General features: G+C 47.6%; 1 protein-coding gene and 1 long non-coding RNA gene across 4 annotated transcripts in view; one reads left to right on the plus strand and one right to left on the minus strand.

Annotated features, from left to right (window-relative positions):
* Positions 1-45: 45 nt before the first annotated feature.
* The window catches only part of GNB4 (G protein subunit beta 4), a 37,952-nt gene continuing 19,895 nt past the window's right edge, over positions 46-18,102 (minus strand). For all 3 annotated transcript variants that reach the window (XM_084768498.1, XM_084768499.1, XM_084768500.1), the window contains exons 4-10: positions 16,992-17,098; positions 15,100-15,163; positions 13,039-13,201; positions 11,845-11,911; positions 11,063-11,264; positions 4,848-5,064; positions 46-2,305 (exon numbers count right to left, since the gene is read on the minus strand). In XM_084768498.1, the coding sequence (XP_084624624.1) occupies positions 2,199-2,305; positions 4,848-5,064; positions 11,063-11,264; positions 11,845-11,911; positions 13,039-13,201; positions 15,100-15,163; positions 16,992-17,098 (927 nt within the window). In that variant the 3' untranslated portion in view covers positions 46-2,198. The remainder of the gene's footprint in view (positions 2,306-4,847; positions 5,065-11,062; positions 11,265-11,844; positions 11,912-13,038; positions 13,202-15,099; positions 15,164-16,991; positions 17,099-18,102) is intronic.
* LOC311589831 lies at positions 5,072-10,210 on the plus strand. Its single transcript, XR_014776656.1, has 2 exons — positions 5,072-5,407; positions 8,937-10,210. It is a non-coding gene; the product is annotated as an uncharacterized lncRNA (long non-coding RNA).

Here is an 18,102-nt window from a genome sequence, read left to right on the forward strand (position 1 = left end):
ATCTAGCACCTAAGGGAGGCTAGATTGCATCCCAGAACTGTCAGGTTTTCTTTTTTTAAATAAATTGTACCCTATTTGAGAGTGCCATGCTTTATGAAGTAACCTATTTCACAGACAAGAGCAAAGGGATCCCAGAAATTAAGGATTAAAGTATGCCCTCACATTTGCCATTACTGATGGCCTGTTCCTCCTCAATACTGTCTCAGTTCACCTCTATCCTGTAGAGAACTGAGGAAGCCCTGAGTGAACGTGTGCTGAGGTCCCGTGCCTGGTTTCAGTATGAGTGTTGCCAGTATGTGTAGAAAATGTCCTCCTTAGCTCCCCTACCCCTAATATTTACAGCCTTGACGCCTGCCCTGCTTTCCCTACAGGGACTGCTCTTGCAGGCATTAGCTAACCTCCATCCAGCTGTGTACCATAAACCCTGCCTCCTGGTTTATCTGTTTGCAATACCACCACTTCTCTGTGCTGCTCTGGCACAAACTCCCTGCGCTTCCTGGGTGCTGCAGTTTCTCCATCAGGGGGCCCAGTCTACCCGGCCTCCACTTCCCTGTGTCTGTGTGTCTGTTTTTCATCCCCTTTCTGGCCCAGCCAGGTCCAAACCTGGAGCGGTATGGGTTGTGGCTCTGTCCACTGTATTGTCTTAAGATCAACTGATCTAAACAAAACTGATGCTGATTTGTCACAGCTGTCACATGCATGGGCACGTTCACGGCACAAAGATGAAAACTCTACAGTTTGGGTTACAGTCACAGGCGATCAACTTTGACACCGAAACTGCTAAACAGCAGTGTACATATCACTGTATACATCCAAACAACCCAAGGAGGCAGCACCCAGCAAGACTTAAGTCTGCTATTGTCAGTCATTTAAATTTGCAAGAGAAAACTGAAGAGGAGAGGTGCCTACTCAGTTTGGAAGCAGGGCAGCTCAGTGATAGACACTTTACTGAGCAGTTGGCGTAGCTTGCTGCCAGCTGAACCCTTTGAGACAATGGTGTAGGCTCGAGGGTTGCTCAGCTCTAGACATGCTTTGCAGTAAGCTACTTAGAAACAAGTCTGCCATGCTACCGAGGGCAGCACTGCATGGCAGCAGAGCGCTTCCATCTGAGGAGCTAGGGTGTAAGTCAGCAGAGCACTTGCCTGGTAGCTCAAGGCCTGAGTTCCTTCTGCAGCACCCCCACAGGGAAACGCATTTGTACCTGCTTACATTAATTACATACCTAGAATTCATAAAGCCATCTAATATAAGTAGTGCCAGCTCAGTGGATGAGTTCACATTTCTCAGAAATGTTAAAGGTAGGACAGTGTCCTACCTATTACAGAGAACACTGGACAAGAGTCTTCAGATGCACGGACAAGTCAGGGTTTATCGAACTTTGAAATACTAGTACATTCTATACTTGGTTTCAGAATGAAATCAACAGTGAGGTGCAACGGTTCAAAGGGCTCAGCCTTTTAGAATACCAAAAATCCAATACCCATGTCTGCTGCTTACTAATACAAGAAGCTGTAATGACATTTCTTCAGCCTGTCCCCTCTGTCAAAAGTGAAGTGTTTACCCTGGGCCTTCACGCCACCTGTCCCCGCAAAGGACTGAAAATGACCACTTACTAAATTCCTAGCATGGCCAAAACCAGCTCCCTCAGCGCCCCCTCACCTATCAGCTCTCCTAATCACGAAGCCGGTAGGGGCTCTCAGGTTCAAATGTGATGTCAGACTCCAAAGGGACTTCTTCAGACAGCACATGTATCTGCAGCACCACCTCCTCATCACAGGCCCTGCCTCTTCCATGACAACACTTGGAAAAACGTGACATTTCCTGTATATACAAAGTTCAAGGGTAGTCTCTAACAAAATGCAAACACAATGGTCGTCTGCTATAGAGTGTGCACTCTTATCTACAGAAAATTAATTAGCACAAGCAAGAATCGGTCAGGGTTAAAGTCACCACACTGCTCAGTTAATACCCTGACCTTTGACCTCGGCAAGGGACCTCTTAGTCTTGATTGTTTCTTTTACTACCATTTTTGTTACAACAGTTTCAATAAACTACAGTTTATTGAACGCTGCTTTTTGTATATACTCATCAATAGAAAAATCTTCATCTGCAAATAGAAGGCAGAGTTTTTTCTCACAGCTATAGGCTGTAGCATGGATTTCTCCATATACCATTGGCGACCAGAGAAGATGACACGATTAATTCCAGACTCTAAGAAAACTGTCCCAGGAGCCAGTGGCCACAGCCATGCCGTCGTCAGTCACACCTAAGCAGCTAACACGGTTGTCATGACCAGCAAGGACACCTACAAAGAAAGGTCAATACAGAGTTAAAACTGGAGTTTTAGAACTGCAAAAGTTGTACATTACAATGCAGTTGGTAATTGAAAAACGCACAGCATTTTGGGGAGACTGCTGCTAGGCTATGTAAGGCATATCAACAAAATACACCATGGGTTACTTGATTTTTGACATGAACATCAATTTGTGTTTTTAAAAATTGAAAAGTCATAATCTTAAAAAAAAGAAAAAGAAAGAAAGAAAAGAAAACTGAACAGGGTCTCACAAAGCCCTGGCAGATATTGACCTTGGTACCAGCCAAAAACAATCTTCAAATCCCTATACTGCTTCTACCTCGCCAGTGTAGAGATGGTGAGTGTGTGCCATTGTACCTGGTGCTTTGTAATTTTTCTTTCTAAGGCAAATTCCACATCTTTTGTAATTTTGTGATATTCTAGTTTTGCTATTGAGCTGTGATACTTTTGTTAAAAACAAGTTTTTGAATAAAAGTTCAATGCAGTATACTTTTACCCACAAGAACAAGACAGTTGCCTTCCTCTTATTACCAAAATCATACGGTTCTTTTTGTTCACCACCAAACACAAACATTGGTTATAACAGTGTGCAGCCATCCAGCTCATGAGTTGTTTGTTTTGCAGTGACTTGAGACTCACCCACCCTGTTCACTACACAGAACATAATGAACAGCTCTAAGATTTGAGGGAGTGAAAAATGCAATATTAAAACGGAAATGAGAATACATTAATTTAACATCTCTCTTTAAACATTTCCACTCTCTATACTGTCTCCAGTCTGGCAATGTTTAACAAATTTACCATCATGGGTTGAACTAAAAAGTAACAAGAAAGCACAGTGGGTCGCCTTCCCATTCCCCGGGAGAAGACTGAGGGAGCTGCATCCAACTCTGGATTTGCCTTAAAAGCAAGTCATTCTGCGGAACCAGCTTTGAAGACAGCGATCAGCAAAGCAAGCCTGAAACTTAAGCGTAACTTAAGCAACTTGAGTTAACAGCCAAATACAAAGTACCTTACGGAGCCACTGGCACTGGGCAACAGGTTATTTTCAAACTCTGAACTCTGCAGTTTGATAACAGGTTGCAGAACATTATTCCCTGGCGGTGCTAAGAGCCTGCGTGTGCAGAGCCTAACAACTCTGAGGGGTTCTAAAGGTGGGGACTGAGCAAAAGAGACACAAGACAGCAACAGGGGTGTAAGCAGTAGAAACAGGGATCTAGCACTAAACAGGGACCAGGATGTCAACATAGGACTGTGTCAGCAAGTGGCCAGGAGAGGTGACAGCCCCCGCCCTAGTCTGCTCTTCTTCCATGATACCAGTCACGTGACCAGCCATCCTATGCCAGCTAGAGATTTACTCACTAGGGCTGCTAACACATCTCACGGCTGGGAGGAAGTCAGTTGAGATTGGTGAGAACGGAGACTAGAGCTGATGTGCTAAGTTGTGATCCTGGCTTTCCTCTTGAATCCGTCTTGGAAGTAGTGTGGAACGCAGGGCAGAAGTTTCAGGGCAGAGGTATGTATGTTACAAAAAAATGGCAGTAACACAGGCATACTATTTAAAGTGGTATTTTGAGATGGGATTGCCCCAGGCTGGCCTCCTGCCTCTCTCCCACGTGTTAGGGTTACAGGTGTACACCGCTGCACCCTACCAGTTTACCCTGGGGTGCAGAAACTAGGTTTGCTGTGTTACAATAAAAACCCACCTCGAGCCATTTGATTCCTAGAGTATAATTTTAACTTGTTTTTAGTTAAAATTTAAAAACCACCCCATTTAATTCCAGCCCCAGTGTGGTTGCTGTGTTGCCTTTTAACTGGGACCTGCAGTGGAAGGCCCCAGGGGAGGTCTGGAAGACAGCCTGTCCTGTCCTCAGGGGCAGCCTCAAGAGGAGGAGCCACAGCAGAAACCTTGCTTCCTATTGGCTACAGAACAATGGCTTAGCCTGGCATGACAGTGCCATTCACGCGCAATCCCAACGTTTGGAAGGTTGAGGTGGGGTGATATGGCACAAGGCCAGCTTGGGTTTAACAGTGAGCTCCAGGCACTGAATAGCGTAAGGGCTTGTCTCAGAATAATAAATAACAAAACAAACTGGGACGTGAGAAGAAGAAAATCGATTTGTGAAAGGCAGCACCGATTTATATTAACAGTTCTTGAGGCCTAAATTTATCATTATGGGCCCTAATGTCATTCTTTTTCTTTTTTCCTGTTCTTTGTTTTTGTTGTTTTTGAGACAGGGTTTCTCTGTGTAGCCCTGGCTGTCCTGAACTCACTTTGTAGACCAAGCTAGTCTCAAACTCACAGTGATCCACCTACCTCTGCCTCCTGAGTGCTGGGATTAAAAGCGTGTGCCACCACACCCTGCCCTAATAGGACATGTGCTCCAATTACCATCAAAGGTAATGAAGAATATGAAGGAGAGCCACCCAGCTGCCATCTTGAAAGCTCCAAGATGCCCAGGAGGCCTCAGTATCTGGCGGGAGTCTCTTCATGCTTCCTGAGGACAGAGCCTGCCTTGGCTGCAGCACTAACCTGCCCGACCTCCTTTCAGGGCGTCCCACACACTGCAGTTGAAGTCATCATAGCCAGCCAGCAGGAGGCGCCCGCTCTTTGAGAAGGCCACCGAAGTGATGCCACAGATGATATTGTCGTGAGAATACAGCAGTAGCTCCTGGTCTGCACGGAGATCAAAGAGTCGGCAAGTGGCATCATCAGAGCCCGTGGCGAAGGCATAGCCACTCGGGAAGAACTAGAAAGAAAAACAAGAGAACACAAAAAACATGGAGGCAGAGCATCTGGCGCTGAAGGTGTGGCAAGGCACATCTACACCAGGCTAGACCATGGAGACAGAGCACCTGGCACTGCAGGTATCGTGAGGCACATCCACACCAGAATAGACTCATACTGAGACTATGGAGCACCTGGAGTGGGAGGTGAGATGAGGCACGCTTAAAGTTGAACTTTGCTTCTTTCCACGTCAGTGACTGCTGAGTTTGTTTCTTTTTACAAAAGACCGGGTCTCATCATGTAGCCCAGGCTAGCCCAGAACTCACAATGTTCCTGCTTCAGCCTTCTAAGTGCTGGGATTACAGGTATGAGCCACACACCTTGCCTAAGACTGACATACATCTATCTATCTATCTATCTATCTATCTATCTATCTATCTATCTTCTGAGCTTTAATTAATTTTAGTTTACGAATTAGGCATGAAGAGCATATGCAATGCAAAATGCATGGCCCATTGTTCAGCACACAGTGTTCTTAACACTGCCCATGGTCCGCAACCTGTCTGATGAAAACATTCCAGCCTAGTGTTACTATGTGCCAGTCACTTAGGAGTCAGGAGCGGTGGGCTGCACTGCGCTGTGGCAGCAGGCATGGGGTGCATGTCCACACTAAGATTAGTATCAGCGCAGTGGCCTGCCAAGATCAGGAGCCACCAGCATGCTAAAGAAGAGGCTCCTACATACAAGTCAGAAACAGAGCAGGCCAGAAAGCCCCATGTTGATCGTAAGTAAGTCAAGTATTACTATTTATAGATGTTTGTGAATCCTATTATGAAAAATAAATTGAAAAGATTTTTAGAAAATACAGCACATTGGGGCTGCGGAGATGACTCAGCAGAAAGGGTACTCATTGTGTACCTATGAGTATGGAGCTCAGCACCCCAGTAAATGCCACCATGTGTGGAGGCCTGCCCCAGCACCCATGTAAATGCACCATGTGTGGAGGCCTGTCCCAGCACCCATGTAAATGCCAGTCATGTGTGGAGGCCTGCCCCTGCACCCATGTAAATGCCAGTCATGTGTGGAGGCCTGCCCCTGCACCCATGTAAATGCCAGTCATGTGTGGAGGCCTGCCCCTGCACCCATGTAAATGCCAGTCATGTGTGGAGGCCTGCCCCAGCACCCATGTAAATGCCAGTCATGTGTGGAGGCCTGCCCTAGCACCCATGTAAATGTACCATGTGTGGAGGCCTGCCCCAGCACCCATGTAAATGCACCATGTGTGGAGGCCTGCCCCAGCACCCATGTAAATGCCCCCATGTGTGGAGGCCTGCCCCAGCACCCATGTAAATGCCACCATGTGTGGAGGCCTGCTCCTGCACCCATGTAAATGCCACCATGTGTGGAGGCCTGCCCCAGCACCCATGTAAATGCCAGTCATGTGTGGAGGCCTGCCCCAGCACCCATGTAAATGCCAGTCATGTGTGGAGGCCTGCCCCAGCACCCATGTAAATGCACCATGTGTGGAGGTCTGCCCCAGCACCCATGCAAATGCCACCATGTGTGGAGGCCTGCCCCAGCACCCATTTAAATGCCAGTCATGTGTGGAGGCCTGCCCCAGCACCCATGTAAATGCACCATGTGTGGAGGCCTGCCCCAGCACCCATGTAAATGCCCCCATGTGTGGAGGCCTGCCCCAGCACCCATGCAAATGCCACCATGTGTGGAGGCCTGCCCCAGCACCCATGTAAATGCACCATGTGTGGAGGCCTGCCCCAGCACCCATGCAAATGCCACCATGTGTGGAGGCCTGCCCCAGCACCCATGTAAATGCCACCATGTGTGGAGGCCTGCCCCAGCACCCATGTAAATGCCCCCATGTGTGGAGGCCTGCCCCAACACCCATGTAAATGCCACCATGTGTGGAGGCCTGCCCCAGCACCCATGCAAATGCCACCATGTGTGGAGGCCTGCCCCTGCACCCATGTAAATGCCACCATGTGTGGAGGCCTGCCCCAGCACCCATGCAAATGCCACCATGTGTGGAGGCCTGCCCCAGCACCCATGCAAATGCCACCATGTGTGGAGGCCTGCCCCAGCACCCATGCAAATGCCACCATGTGTGGAGGCCTGCCCCAGCACCCATGTAAATGCCACCATGTGTGGAGGCCTGCCTATACTTCAGCATTTGGGTAGCAGGGATGGGGTTTCCGAAGCAAGCTAGCTAGACAAGTACAGAGGACCTCTTGGCTCAACTGAGAGACCCTGCCCCAGGGCCTAAGGTGAAGAGGACACCCAACATCAGCCTCTGGCTTACACACACAGGTGTTTAAACATGCACAGACATGCACACACACATTGTACATATCTACATAGGCCCCCAAAAGGGAAAATAGACAACGTCCACTTATACTGGAGATGAAGTGATCGGTAGAGACGCAGGCATGACAGGTGCATGAGTAGTGGTTTTGTTGGTTTAGCTTTAGTCAACATGCCTTTCCACAGAGGAAAAGCACATTTCCACCTTCTGGGAACTGCTCTGTCGTGATGTTTATGTTTTCTGCAACTGAATCATGGGTGTTAGGAACAAAATGGCTGTAAATTGGTTTTATTTGCTACAAATGTGACTTGACAGTTTTATCATTAACCCTGCTTACTTCAGAAAAGTATGCAGAAGTTTTAAGGTTCTACGGAGTCATGTGTGCTTAGCCTTCGCCGCTAGATTTCCTTCATTACCTTTTTTGCTCATTTTTGAGACAGGAGCTCCTGTATTCCAGGCTAGCCCTGAACTCACTGAGTAGCTGAGCCTGGCCTTGAACCTGTGATCCTCCTGCCTCTACCTCCTGAGCACTGAGATTCCAGCCACCACACCCAGCTCTCTTTCATTACTTACATGCCTGTACCTGTGAGTGCACTCCATGAGGCCAGAGGGCAGCATCACGTATCTTCTCCAATCGCTCTCTATTGCGTGTTTGCTGTTGCTTATAGACAAGGTCTCTCACTGAACCTGGCTCTGCAGAGCAAGCCCCAGTACCGTCTCTTGCCCTGCAGCGCTGGGAATTTTTTTTTCCTTTATTAATTTATTCTTGTTACATCTCAATGGTTATCCCATCCCTTGTGTCCTCCCATTCTTCCCTCCCTCCCATTTTCCCCTTATTCCCCTCCCCTATGACTGTTCCTGAGGGGGATTACCTCCCCCTGTATATGCTCATAGGGTATCAAGTCTCTTCCTGGTAACCTGCTGTCCTTCCTCTGAGTGCCACCAGGAATCTTTTACTTTTGAGTTCTGTGGATCAAAGTCACGTCCTCACACTTGCACAGTGAATACCAACTGAGTCATCCTCCCAGCTTCCTTCATTACTTTTTTTGTTTTGTTTTGTGGCTTTTTGAGACAGGGTTTCTCTATGTTATCTTGGCCGTCCTGGACTCGCTTTGTAGATCAGCCTGGCCTCGAACTCACAGCGATCCCCCTGCCTTGCCTCCCAAGTCATTACTTTTAGTGAATAATCTGTAATTATTTGATAAACAGCCTTCAAAGTAGGGCTTCAACTTGATTTTCTTAGTACTCAAGCAGTTGCCCAGTTGTTACTTTTTCTAGTGATGTTCTGCTATGCCATTCACTAAATTCCTGGCAGCAACTGTGTGTTCTTTTTCTGTGTAGGGGATTAGGCATGGTCTTCATGCATGCTACGCAACTGCTGGACCACTCAGCTGCACTGCTAGGTGTAAAGATTAATTACTACTTAATTATTCAAAAAGTCAAAAAAATTAACTAATAATTCAATACTGTCATAAGCTGACGGATATAACTGGTTCAATTAAATGTATTTCTAACTACTAAATGTAGTGGCAATATTTTTTTCAGCTTCCTAACACACCTTTTTTCTGTTTCAGCTCTGACTAGCCACGGGAAGTGTGAAGAGGATTTCCATGGTGGGGCAGTGTTGTTTCCATCCTGCTAGTAAGCACAGGAGACAGTCTCCCACTGTTTAGCAGCCCCACAGGCAGGGGGTGGGGGCTGCAGGACAGCAGCTCCACTGGGCTCACAGGTTCCTGGAAATGGCTGAAGCTACTCTCAGTGGTCATGGCTTCTCCACTCCAAACAGGAAGAACTTTCCCCATAGAGTCCCGGAAGCCTCCAGGACCCAGGACCACTGACTAAGTTCTTCCTTCCTACTATGTGGGCTTACTGTGAACTTCAAAGGCTTCTCCAAACTCTCACTGACTACTTCCCTCTGCTCCTGTGTCTGGACACTGCCTTCTGTTATCAAATCTTTCAGGACTCACTCTTGTTTTTGTTTTTCTTTTCTTTTCTTTCTTTCTTTCTTTCTTTCTTTCCTTTGTATTTCAAGACACGGTTTCTCTGCAGCTCTGGCTGGCCTAGAATTTGCTCTGTAGACCAGGCTGGCCTTGAACTCAAGAGATCTGCCCTCCTCTACCTCCGGAGTACTGGCCCCACTCTTGGTTTTTTGAAGACAGAAGGCATCAAATTTGCAACAATTCCCCTGCCTCTGTCTCTAAAGTGTTGGGACCAAGGCTTTGGCACCATGGCCTAGCCTTTTTTTTTTTTTTAACATTTTATTTAGTTTTAATCTATGTGCACTGGTGTGAAAGTGTCAGATCTTGGAGTTACAGACAGTTGTGAGCTGCCATGTGGGTGCTGGGAATTGAACCTGGGTCCTTTGGAAGAGCAGGCAGTGCTCTTAACCACTGAGCCATCTCTCCAGCCCCGGCCTAGCCTTCTTATACAATACTTTTCTTTCAATGATTTCACTTCAAAAGGGAGCCTTAGTGTGTAGTAACAGCTTCACAGAGACGGTACTTAATGTCTTGTCTCCACAGACAGACAAAGCTGAGTATGAAAACAGCACCAGTCCTTATAGAGTCCCGATTGTGGGGCTGGGTGTTAGTGTGCATGCGATTCAGCTGGCCTGCCTTCAGGGTCCTAGCGATGTGCCAGGCATGCCAGGTATGTGCAGGGAGAAAAGGACCCGCCCACCAGCCCGGCTCTCTCAATCTCTCTGTTCTCGCCTTCTCCCTCCCCCCTCTCTCCTACCCAACTCCCCCTGTCATGGCTGCTCCCTTTCTCTACCTGCCCTCATGGCCCACTCACTCTATCCCTTCCTCACGGCCCCTCCCATCTCCCACAATAAACCTCCTTTATACCAGATCATGTGCACGGCATGTAATACCTCAGGGAGTAGACCCTGGCCCAGACCCTGCCATGGTACCCCGCCACCCCATCATACAACACGGCGAGAGAGTGCTTTCTTTGTATACATGACGAGATGAGGACATTGCGTTTGAACCCCCAGTTCCAGTGTGAGAAGCTGAGCATGGCTGAGTGGGCCTTACAACCCCAGCATGGTGGGCAGAGGCGGGCAGATGATCTGAGAAGTTGCTGATGAAGCAGCTCAGCCAAGAAGCCAAGCTTCAGTTCGGCGCGGCCTGGCTTAGGAACTATAGTGGAGCAGTGCCTCTGCACGTACCACCTACCCCATACCCCTGCACATGCACCCCACGTCACTCACACGCAAACTTAACATACTAACAGTAAGCAAATCCACAAACAAGCCATAAACACCTGTCTAGCATTCACGGGGGGCAGGGGTTCAACTCTCTGCGGAAAGCAGCACCCTCTTTTTTACTGCATGCCTGTGGGGTTCCCTGAGATACAGGATGCTTTCTCATCTAAGCACACAGTGAGCACCTAGCAGGCTACCTGCCCACTAATGACACCCTGTCCCTCCTCACTGTGGGCATGAAGCTTGCATCCTGTCCAAGGATAAGCGCTCAAGTGTAAGGATTTGAATTTAAAAAGCAAGGTCTGTTATTTGCTGTTGTAAGAGCACACTGGTTGTAAAAATCAATGAAAGTAATCCAGCACTTTAAACACAGTAAGTTTTTGAGAAGTGGACGTAGCAAGATCAGGAGGTCCAAGTTACCCTCAGCTACATAGGGCAGCCTGGGCTACATAAGGTCCTGTTCCCGAAACAAACAAGCAAGCATTCTTCACTTACACTGACAGCATTGATGTCTGAGATGTGTCCCGTGAAAGACTGTCTACACATCCCGTCTCGGACATCCCACAGTTTTGAAGACGCATCACAAGCACCAGAAACAAAGGTCTTCAAGTCAGGACTCAGGGACAGGCTCATCACGTCGCCCGAGTGTCCTGTGAAGGTTGTAGTCTGCTGCCCGGTCTCGATGTCCCACAAAGCACTGTGAATAAACACAAGAGATACAAAAGGCCACGCCCCCAGTGTCTGTGAGGAAACACAAGCAGACACAAAAGGCCACGCCCCCCAGGGTCTGTGAGGAAGCACAAGCAGACACAAAAGGCCACGCCCCCAGTGTCTGTGAGGAAACAAGCAGACACAAAAGGCCACGCCCCCCAGGGTCTGTGAGGAAGCACAAGCAGACACAAAAGGCCACGCCCCCCAGGGTCTGTGAGGAAACACAAGCAGACACAAAAGGCCATGCCCCCCAGGGTCTGTGAGGAAACACAAGCAGACACAAAGGCCACGCCCCCCAGGGTCTGTGAGGAAACACAAGCAGACACAAAGGCCACGCCCCCAGGGTCTGTGAGGAAACAAGCAGACACAAAGGCCACGCCCCCAGGGCCTGTGAGGAAACAAGCAGACACAAAAGGCCACGCCCCCCAGGGTCTGTGAGGAAGCACAAGCAGACACAAAAGGCCACGCCCCCCAGTGTCTGTGAGGAAACACAAGCGGACACTAATGAGCTTACCCCTCCCCAGTGTCTGTACCCACTAAGCCAGGCTTCTTTTGAATAAACATACCATGTCGTGTCTCCTGAACTTGTAATGATTTGTCCGTCATCTAAGAACCGGCAGCAGGACAGGTAGCCTGCAGCAGAGAGCAGCAAGTGTCAGGTCATCTCTGATCCAGTGACACAGAAATGGGACAAGAACCCTAACTCCAGGCAACAGTGCCTCACTAGTGGGGCACAAAGCTCTGCTTTAATAATCCCAACTCCTTGCTGTCTGCCACTAAAATTTCCCAGCCTCCCCTGAGGTTACTGTATCACACTGGGCACTCCAGTGACTTGTGTCAAGCACGGCAGCCTATCAGCAGCCCCGTGTGTTTAACTGCAACACGGTGACACATCATGGTGGTCTATAAAATTCATACTTAAGAACCAACCATACAACTGGATTTTTAAAAACTGTGACAAAATGAGGTTTTTCTTCTCAGCACATTTATGATGCGCTGGGCTTTGTTCCTAGTTCTCCAGGGCTCCATGCATTCTGGAGGCTGCAGGTTGGACCCACCTGAGAGAGGCCACCTTAACCAGTTCCTCTAAGGCATGGCAGAGCAGGCCATGGAGAAGACCCTAAAGAGACTGAAGGCTTTATGGGAAATGCTGCATCTCCATGATTCAACACCAGCATCCCAGAGTCCGCAAATGGCAGGGAAACCCATTCTAAGGCTGAAAACTGTGCTCAACTGGCAGTGCCCAGATCACACACAGGAAGGGAGTGAGTGACAGAGACTTGCTAAGTAACTCACCGGGCCTGGGGGGTAAGTACTGCTGCACAGTGACAGCACATCTGCTGACGTAAATGACTGCACTAGCACAGACTATCCAATCCCAAACCCTGTTCCAGGGTGGTACAAAGTACAGAACGCTGCATTTGCTTTCTAAAATATGATTCTTTAGATTTTGGGGTGGGGGTGGGGCGGAAGCAAATGTGTATGTTTATAAGCAATAAAGCTATATTTGAGAGAGAGAAAAAAATCCATGGGGGAATGCATATTCAGTGAGTTCAAGGCCCCAATTGCAATCCCTAGCACCAAACTAAAGCAACAAACTGACCATCATCACGGACGCTATGAGTTACTGGTTTTTAAGTCACAGTGATTTCTGCTTGTCTCTTCCTTGGGCCACCTGAACATGATCAGCCAGGAATCCCTCCCTGGTCAGCTGTCAGGAAGGGGGAAGGCTGAGGACGCTGCGAGGTTAAATCGCTCACCTGTGTGCCCCGGCAGCTCTCTGCTCACGCGCACATTGCCCTCTCGGGTCTTCAGGTTATATATGGAGCAGATGTTGTCCAAGCCTCCACAGGCCACGTAGTTCCCGGACGGGGCATAGGCGCAGGTCATCACCCAGGAGGACCTCAGCGGAATGGCGTGCATCTACCACACAAGCAGTGCACAGAGGCACGGGGACAGTTATGGGGAAGGCCTTCGAGGGCGGTCAATTCATGCCTAAACCTGCTTCTGATGAGGCAAGCATTGGTAGAAATTAGGCGCGGCTGAGAAAACACATCTGAGCCCGGGAAAGGGCACCTGGGACCTGGAAACACCACAGGCACACAGGATGTCCCTTTCTGTGTCTCTGTGTGTGTGACAATGTGCACTTAGTGCAGGTGCCCCCAGAGCCTCAGGCCCCTCCCTGGAGCTGGAGCTAGAGGGAGTTGTGAGCCCCATGAGAGAGGTTTTAGGAAGCAAACTTGGGTCTCTGCAAGAGCAGCAGGAGCTCTTAAGCATGTGAGGGCTCTCTCCAGTGACACCCCACTCTCAATTTTTTTAAATAAAAAATTAAAAAAATATATATTTAATAAAAGATTTACCAGTTTTGATTTTTTTTTTGAGACACTATCCGGAATTCACTTGTGTAAGAGATCTGCCTGCCTCTGCCTCCTGAACTAGATGTAAAATACGAAGGAAGCTTTTAGCAAAATCACTGGCTCAGTAACACCCCCAAGAGGAATCTCCTACACCTGACCCCTGAACCCTGAAAGCCAGGGGACTGAGAAGTAGAAGAGACAACTTGACTGGCGCCTGCAGGAGTGCCCCTGGATTAACAGGCACACGGTCCAGGATCTCAAAGGGGGGATGCAATGGTCTAGCTAAACCTCTAAGCAGGCCATGTGGAAAAGCTGAAGATGCTTGATTTACCGAGGCCAAGCCCATACAGTGTGCACGCATGCTGTGGACTACTAGGCTTCCTCTTGACCTAAACTAATGTCATAACAGCATATTTGGTTTTTTGTTTTAGGAAAATGGCTCTGAATGAGACTGGGACCCAAACACTGTTAGATCGCATATATAGTTACCTTTAAAGTCTGAACCAGGCTGAGTGTGCAACCCAGGGCCATAGCACCTACTCTCTCAGGTCAGATCCTAAGTCTAAGCCCTGGCACCTCAGGAGAAAGGCTAAGTTATTGTTCATCTCCCCAAAACCCTGCTTCGATTGCTTAGTCAATTACTGCTAGTGTACACATGGCGCAAGAGCATTTGATTTGTAAAATATGCCCCCTCAAAGATTTTCACTAGGAGATCTAAACAAATGTAACCTGTCTAACTTCTAAGTCATCCAGAAAACCAGAGCAGTCTCCAGGCTGAGCCAAGGAAAACCTTTCCAGTAGCCATCTATCATAGAAACAAAAACGTCAGTACTATTTCATTCCAGGAGTTGGAAAAAATTGAAAGCTCATATTTATATACAAGTGACAGGCCTCAGGCTGGGGAGATGGCTCAGAGATTAGGAGCACTGACTGCTCTTCCAGGGGTCCTAAAGTTCAATTCCCAGCAGCTACATGGTGGCTCACAACCATCTGTAATGGGATCTGGTGCCCTCTTCTGACCTGCAGGCAGAACAATGTATACATAATAAATAAAAATAAATCTTACAAAAACAAAAACAAAAAACCCGACAATCCTCAAAAGACAGGTGTGGTTTTAGGTGTCTGTAAACTCAGCAGAGTGGAGGCAGAGGCAGGAGCTGAGGGCCAGCCTCAGCTACCTAGTAAGCTCACGGCTAGCCTGGGCTAAATATGAGCCTGAGGAAGAAAGGAAAGGGAGGAGGAGGGAAGGAGAGAGGGAGGCTGACTGACTCTCAAACACACACTGAAACTGTTCTTGTAGCTTGTCCCCAGGAACAAGAAGAGCTTGACATGAAAAGCAAACGCGTCACAGGAACTGGTGTGAAGCTGGAATAAACGCCTCTCAGAAAGGGCCCTGAGTAAGGGAGAACTGCTGGGAGGTAAACAAATACAAGAGCCTTTAAGAGAAAGATGAGGAAAGTCTACCTTGTTTGTCGTGTAGCTGTCCCAAATAATTAGCTTTCCATCTTGGGAAGCGCTGACCAGGAGCCTAGAGGGGAAACACAAGAACAATCTGACACTTGACGTGACCCTGAGGGGAAAGACAGTCACTTAGTACTTAGTACTTAGTTGTGCATTTTATCTTTGAAGGACACTTCAGAAGAGAAAACAGGTTTTCTTTTTTTTTTTTTTTTCTTTTTGGTTTTTCGAAACAGGGTTTCTCTGTGTAACCTTGGCTGTCTTGGACTCACTTTGTAGACCAGGCTGGCCTCGAACTCACAGCGATCCAACTGCCTCTGCCTCCCGAGTGCTGGGATTAAAGGCGTGCGCCACCACACCTGGCCACGTTTTCTAATAAAACTTGTATATTAAAACTGTTCTTCCAACGTTTAAAGACAATATGTTTCATACCGAACACTTTGGTGGCGCACGCCTTTAATCCCAGCACTTCAGAGGTAGAGGCAGGTGCATCTCTGTGAGTTCCAGGCCAGCCTGGTCTACAGAGTGAGTTCCAGGACAGCTAGTGCTACATAGAGAAACCCTGTCTCATTTATCGACTTATTTATCTTCTCGCTGGCTTTTTACTCTGAAACTTTGCCTTTTTACCACAGACAAAATGTAAAAGATACACAGGAAATACAATTACCCAAACCACTCTGTTTTCTTCCCTGCAGGCAAAGGTCTCAAAAAAACAACAAAACAAAACAAACTGCTGTTATAAACGGTTTACTAATCTGCCTTGAAGACATTAAATTCATAGAGAGGATAATTTAGTCCAAGGAATGCTCCTCCAAAAACACCCCAACAGTAACTGGTGTGCGGCCCAGCCCAGTGAGAGATGAGTGAACACCCTAGTAAGGGTTTTTCTCCAGGATGGCCAACTCCTAGGCTCCATTCCTGAAACAAAGGACACAACCCTGTTTTACAACCAGCCACGAGGCCACTGCACATCAAACAACAGTCCTCTAACAGGCAGCATGGGACGGTGCAGGGTCACAACCACAGTCAAGTCCTGGCATAAACCAGAAAGCTGCAGTTCCCTTGAGGAAAAAAAAAATCATAATTCTGCCAAGTGGGCAAGATGACCCTGGTAACAACTATTTGAAAAAAGCATATGCTGGCATACTTAAAATAATTCTGGCAATATGCAAACTCTTTGTTGTGTAAATCTCTCACCTGCCTAAATGGCCAAACTTGTGGTCTGAGAGAGATTTAAGGATGGTGTCATATGTGGTATACACAAGCCTAAGGTACATATAACTTAGTAGAATCTTCTGTCCAAGGCCAGCTCCACTTTGGACACTCCACAGGACGTGTGTTATATCAGAGAGCTTTCTTCCTTTATTAAGCTCTAAGTGTGTGGAATGATTTTGTCATTGGGAGGCATATTAATTCTAGAACAAAGCAAGAAATCCTCTACATAGTGTCCACAGGTCACTAGACAAAGATCTTTTTGAGAAGGGCATTTATTTTTTATATTAGAAACTTTTAAAGTGTTTATTGGCATTCTATTACTGTGTATGTTTATTTGGGGGGCACAGGTGTGCCCGGCAAACACCTTTATCCAAGAAGCCATCTTTTGGGCCCTCAAACTCTTTTTGTAAACTTCAAGGCTGAACATGTGGTGACTGAGCATCATTTACTCGGCAAGTAGGAGCCTCTGGCTTTGGTCCAAGGCTGAGACAACCCTCTAAATGTCTGGAGTGCCAATGAATGTGCAAGGCGCACTTCATAATTGATGTGTTTTTTTACAAAACTTCACAAATGAGGTTTGCATTTGAGCAAAGGAAATGCAAACAAGGGCTCTTTATGGGATTAAAAACCAAGACAAACCAAAAACCAAATTTCTGTGGGGGTTTAGAAATGACGCCACTTACCTGGAATCATACCCCCAGTGCATGGCGTAGATCTTCGCTAGGTGGCCGCGCAGCGTGCGCCTTGTTCGCATTTGTATTCTGCCCACGGAGTCCATATTAGATGTAATCTTTAGAAAGTGACAATGACATTAGTCTTTGCCTTAGACATGTTAGTAGATAAAAAAGCAGAAATGAAGTCACAGTAATTGAAGCTGACTTAGTACAAAGAGTGCGACAGAAATGCTGTGAGTTCAGGTCATGGCAACTGTGATCAACACAGTCACCCTGTGTGCTGCTGTAAGAAAGAGAACAGGGAAGGAAGGAAAGAAGGTGACTGGGGAGCTGCTTGGACAAGACCAACAAGGACAGCTCCTGGTTTTGTTTTTCAAGACAGGGTTTCTCTGTGTAACAGTCCTGGCTGTCCTAGACTTGCTTTTGTAGACCAGGATGGCCTCAAACTCACAGTGATCCACCTGCCTCTGCCTCCCGAGTGCTGGGATTAAAGGCATGCGCCACCATGCCCGGCAAGAAAACATTTATAATTATCTCTAAGAAAGTCATGGAACTGGAGAGATGGCTGCTCAGCAGTTAAGAGCACTGGCTGCTCTTCCTGAAGTCCTGAGTTCAATTCCCAGCAACCACACAGTGGCTCACAACCATCTATAAAGGGATCTGATCTTCTCTTCTGGCATACACGTGTACATGCAGACAGAGCACTCATACATTAAAACAGACAAACAAAAAGTGTAAGTAAATAAAATTATTTAAAAAAGAGGAGCTCTGACTGGTCTCCCAGTGGACCCAGGTTCAGTTCCCAGCACCCACATGGCAGCTCCCAGCTATCCAGTTCCAGGGCATCTGACTCTTTCCTCTGGCCTCTGAGGGCACCAGACAGGCACACAGTGCACATATGTACCTGTAGGCTAAATACCCATACATACAAATTCAACAAAAATTTACAAACTGTTAAGAGGGGGGAGGGGGGAGAAAGGCAGCTTGAGCTCGTGGAGAAGTCCGGCTTTGAGGCAGCCAGCGATGGTCTGCTGTGACTCAGCAGTCTGTCCACTGTTTCAGGATATTTGATCCCACTGTGAACCCTGAGAGTGTGAACTATAGAAACCTGTTTCTTGTT

Source organism: Acomys minous (genome assembly GCF_964271855.1).
Source record: "Acomys minous genome assembly, chromosome: 19".
In the NCBI taxonomy this organism is placed as follows: Eukaryota; Metazoa; Chordata; class Mammalia; order Rodentia; family Muridae; genus Acomys; species Acomys minous.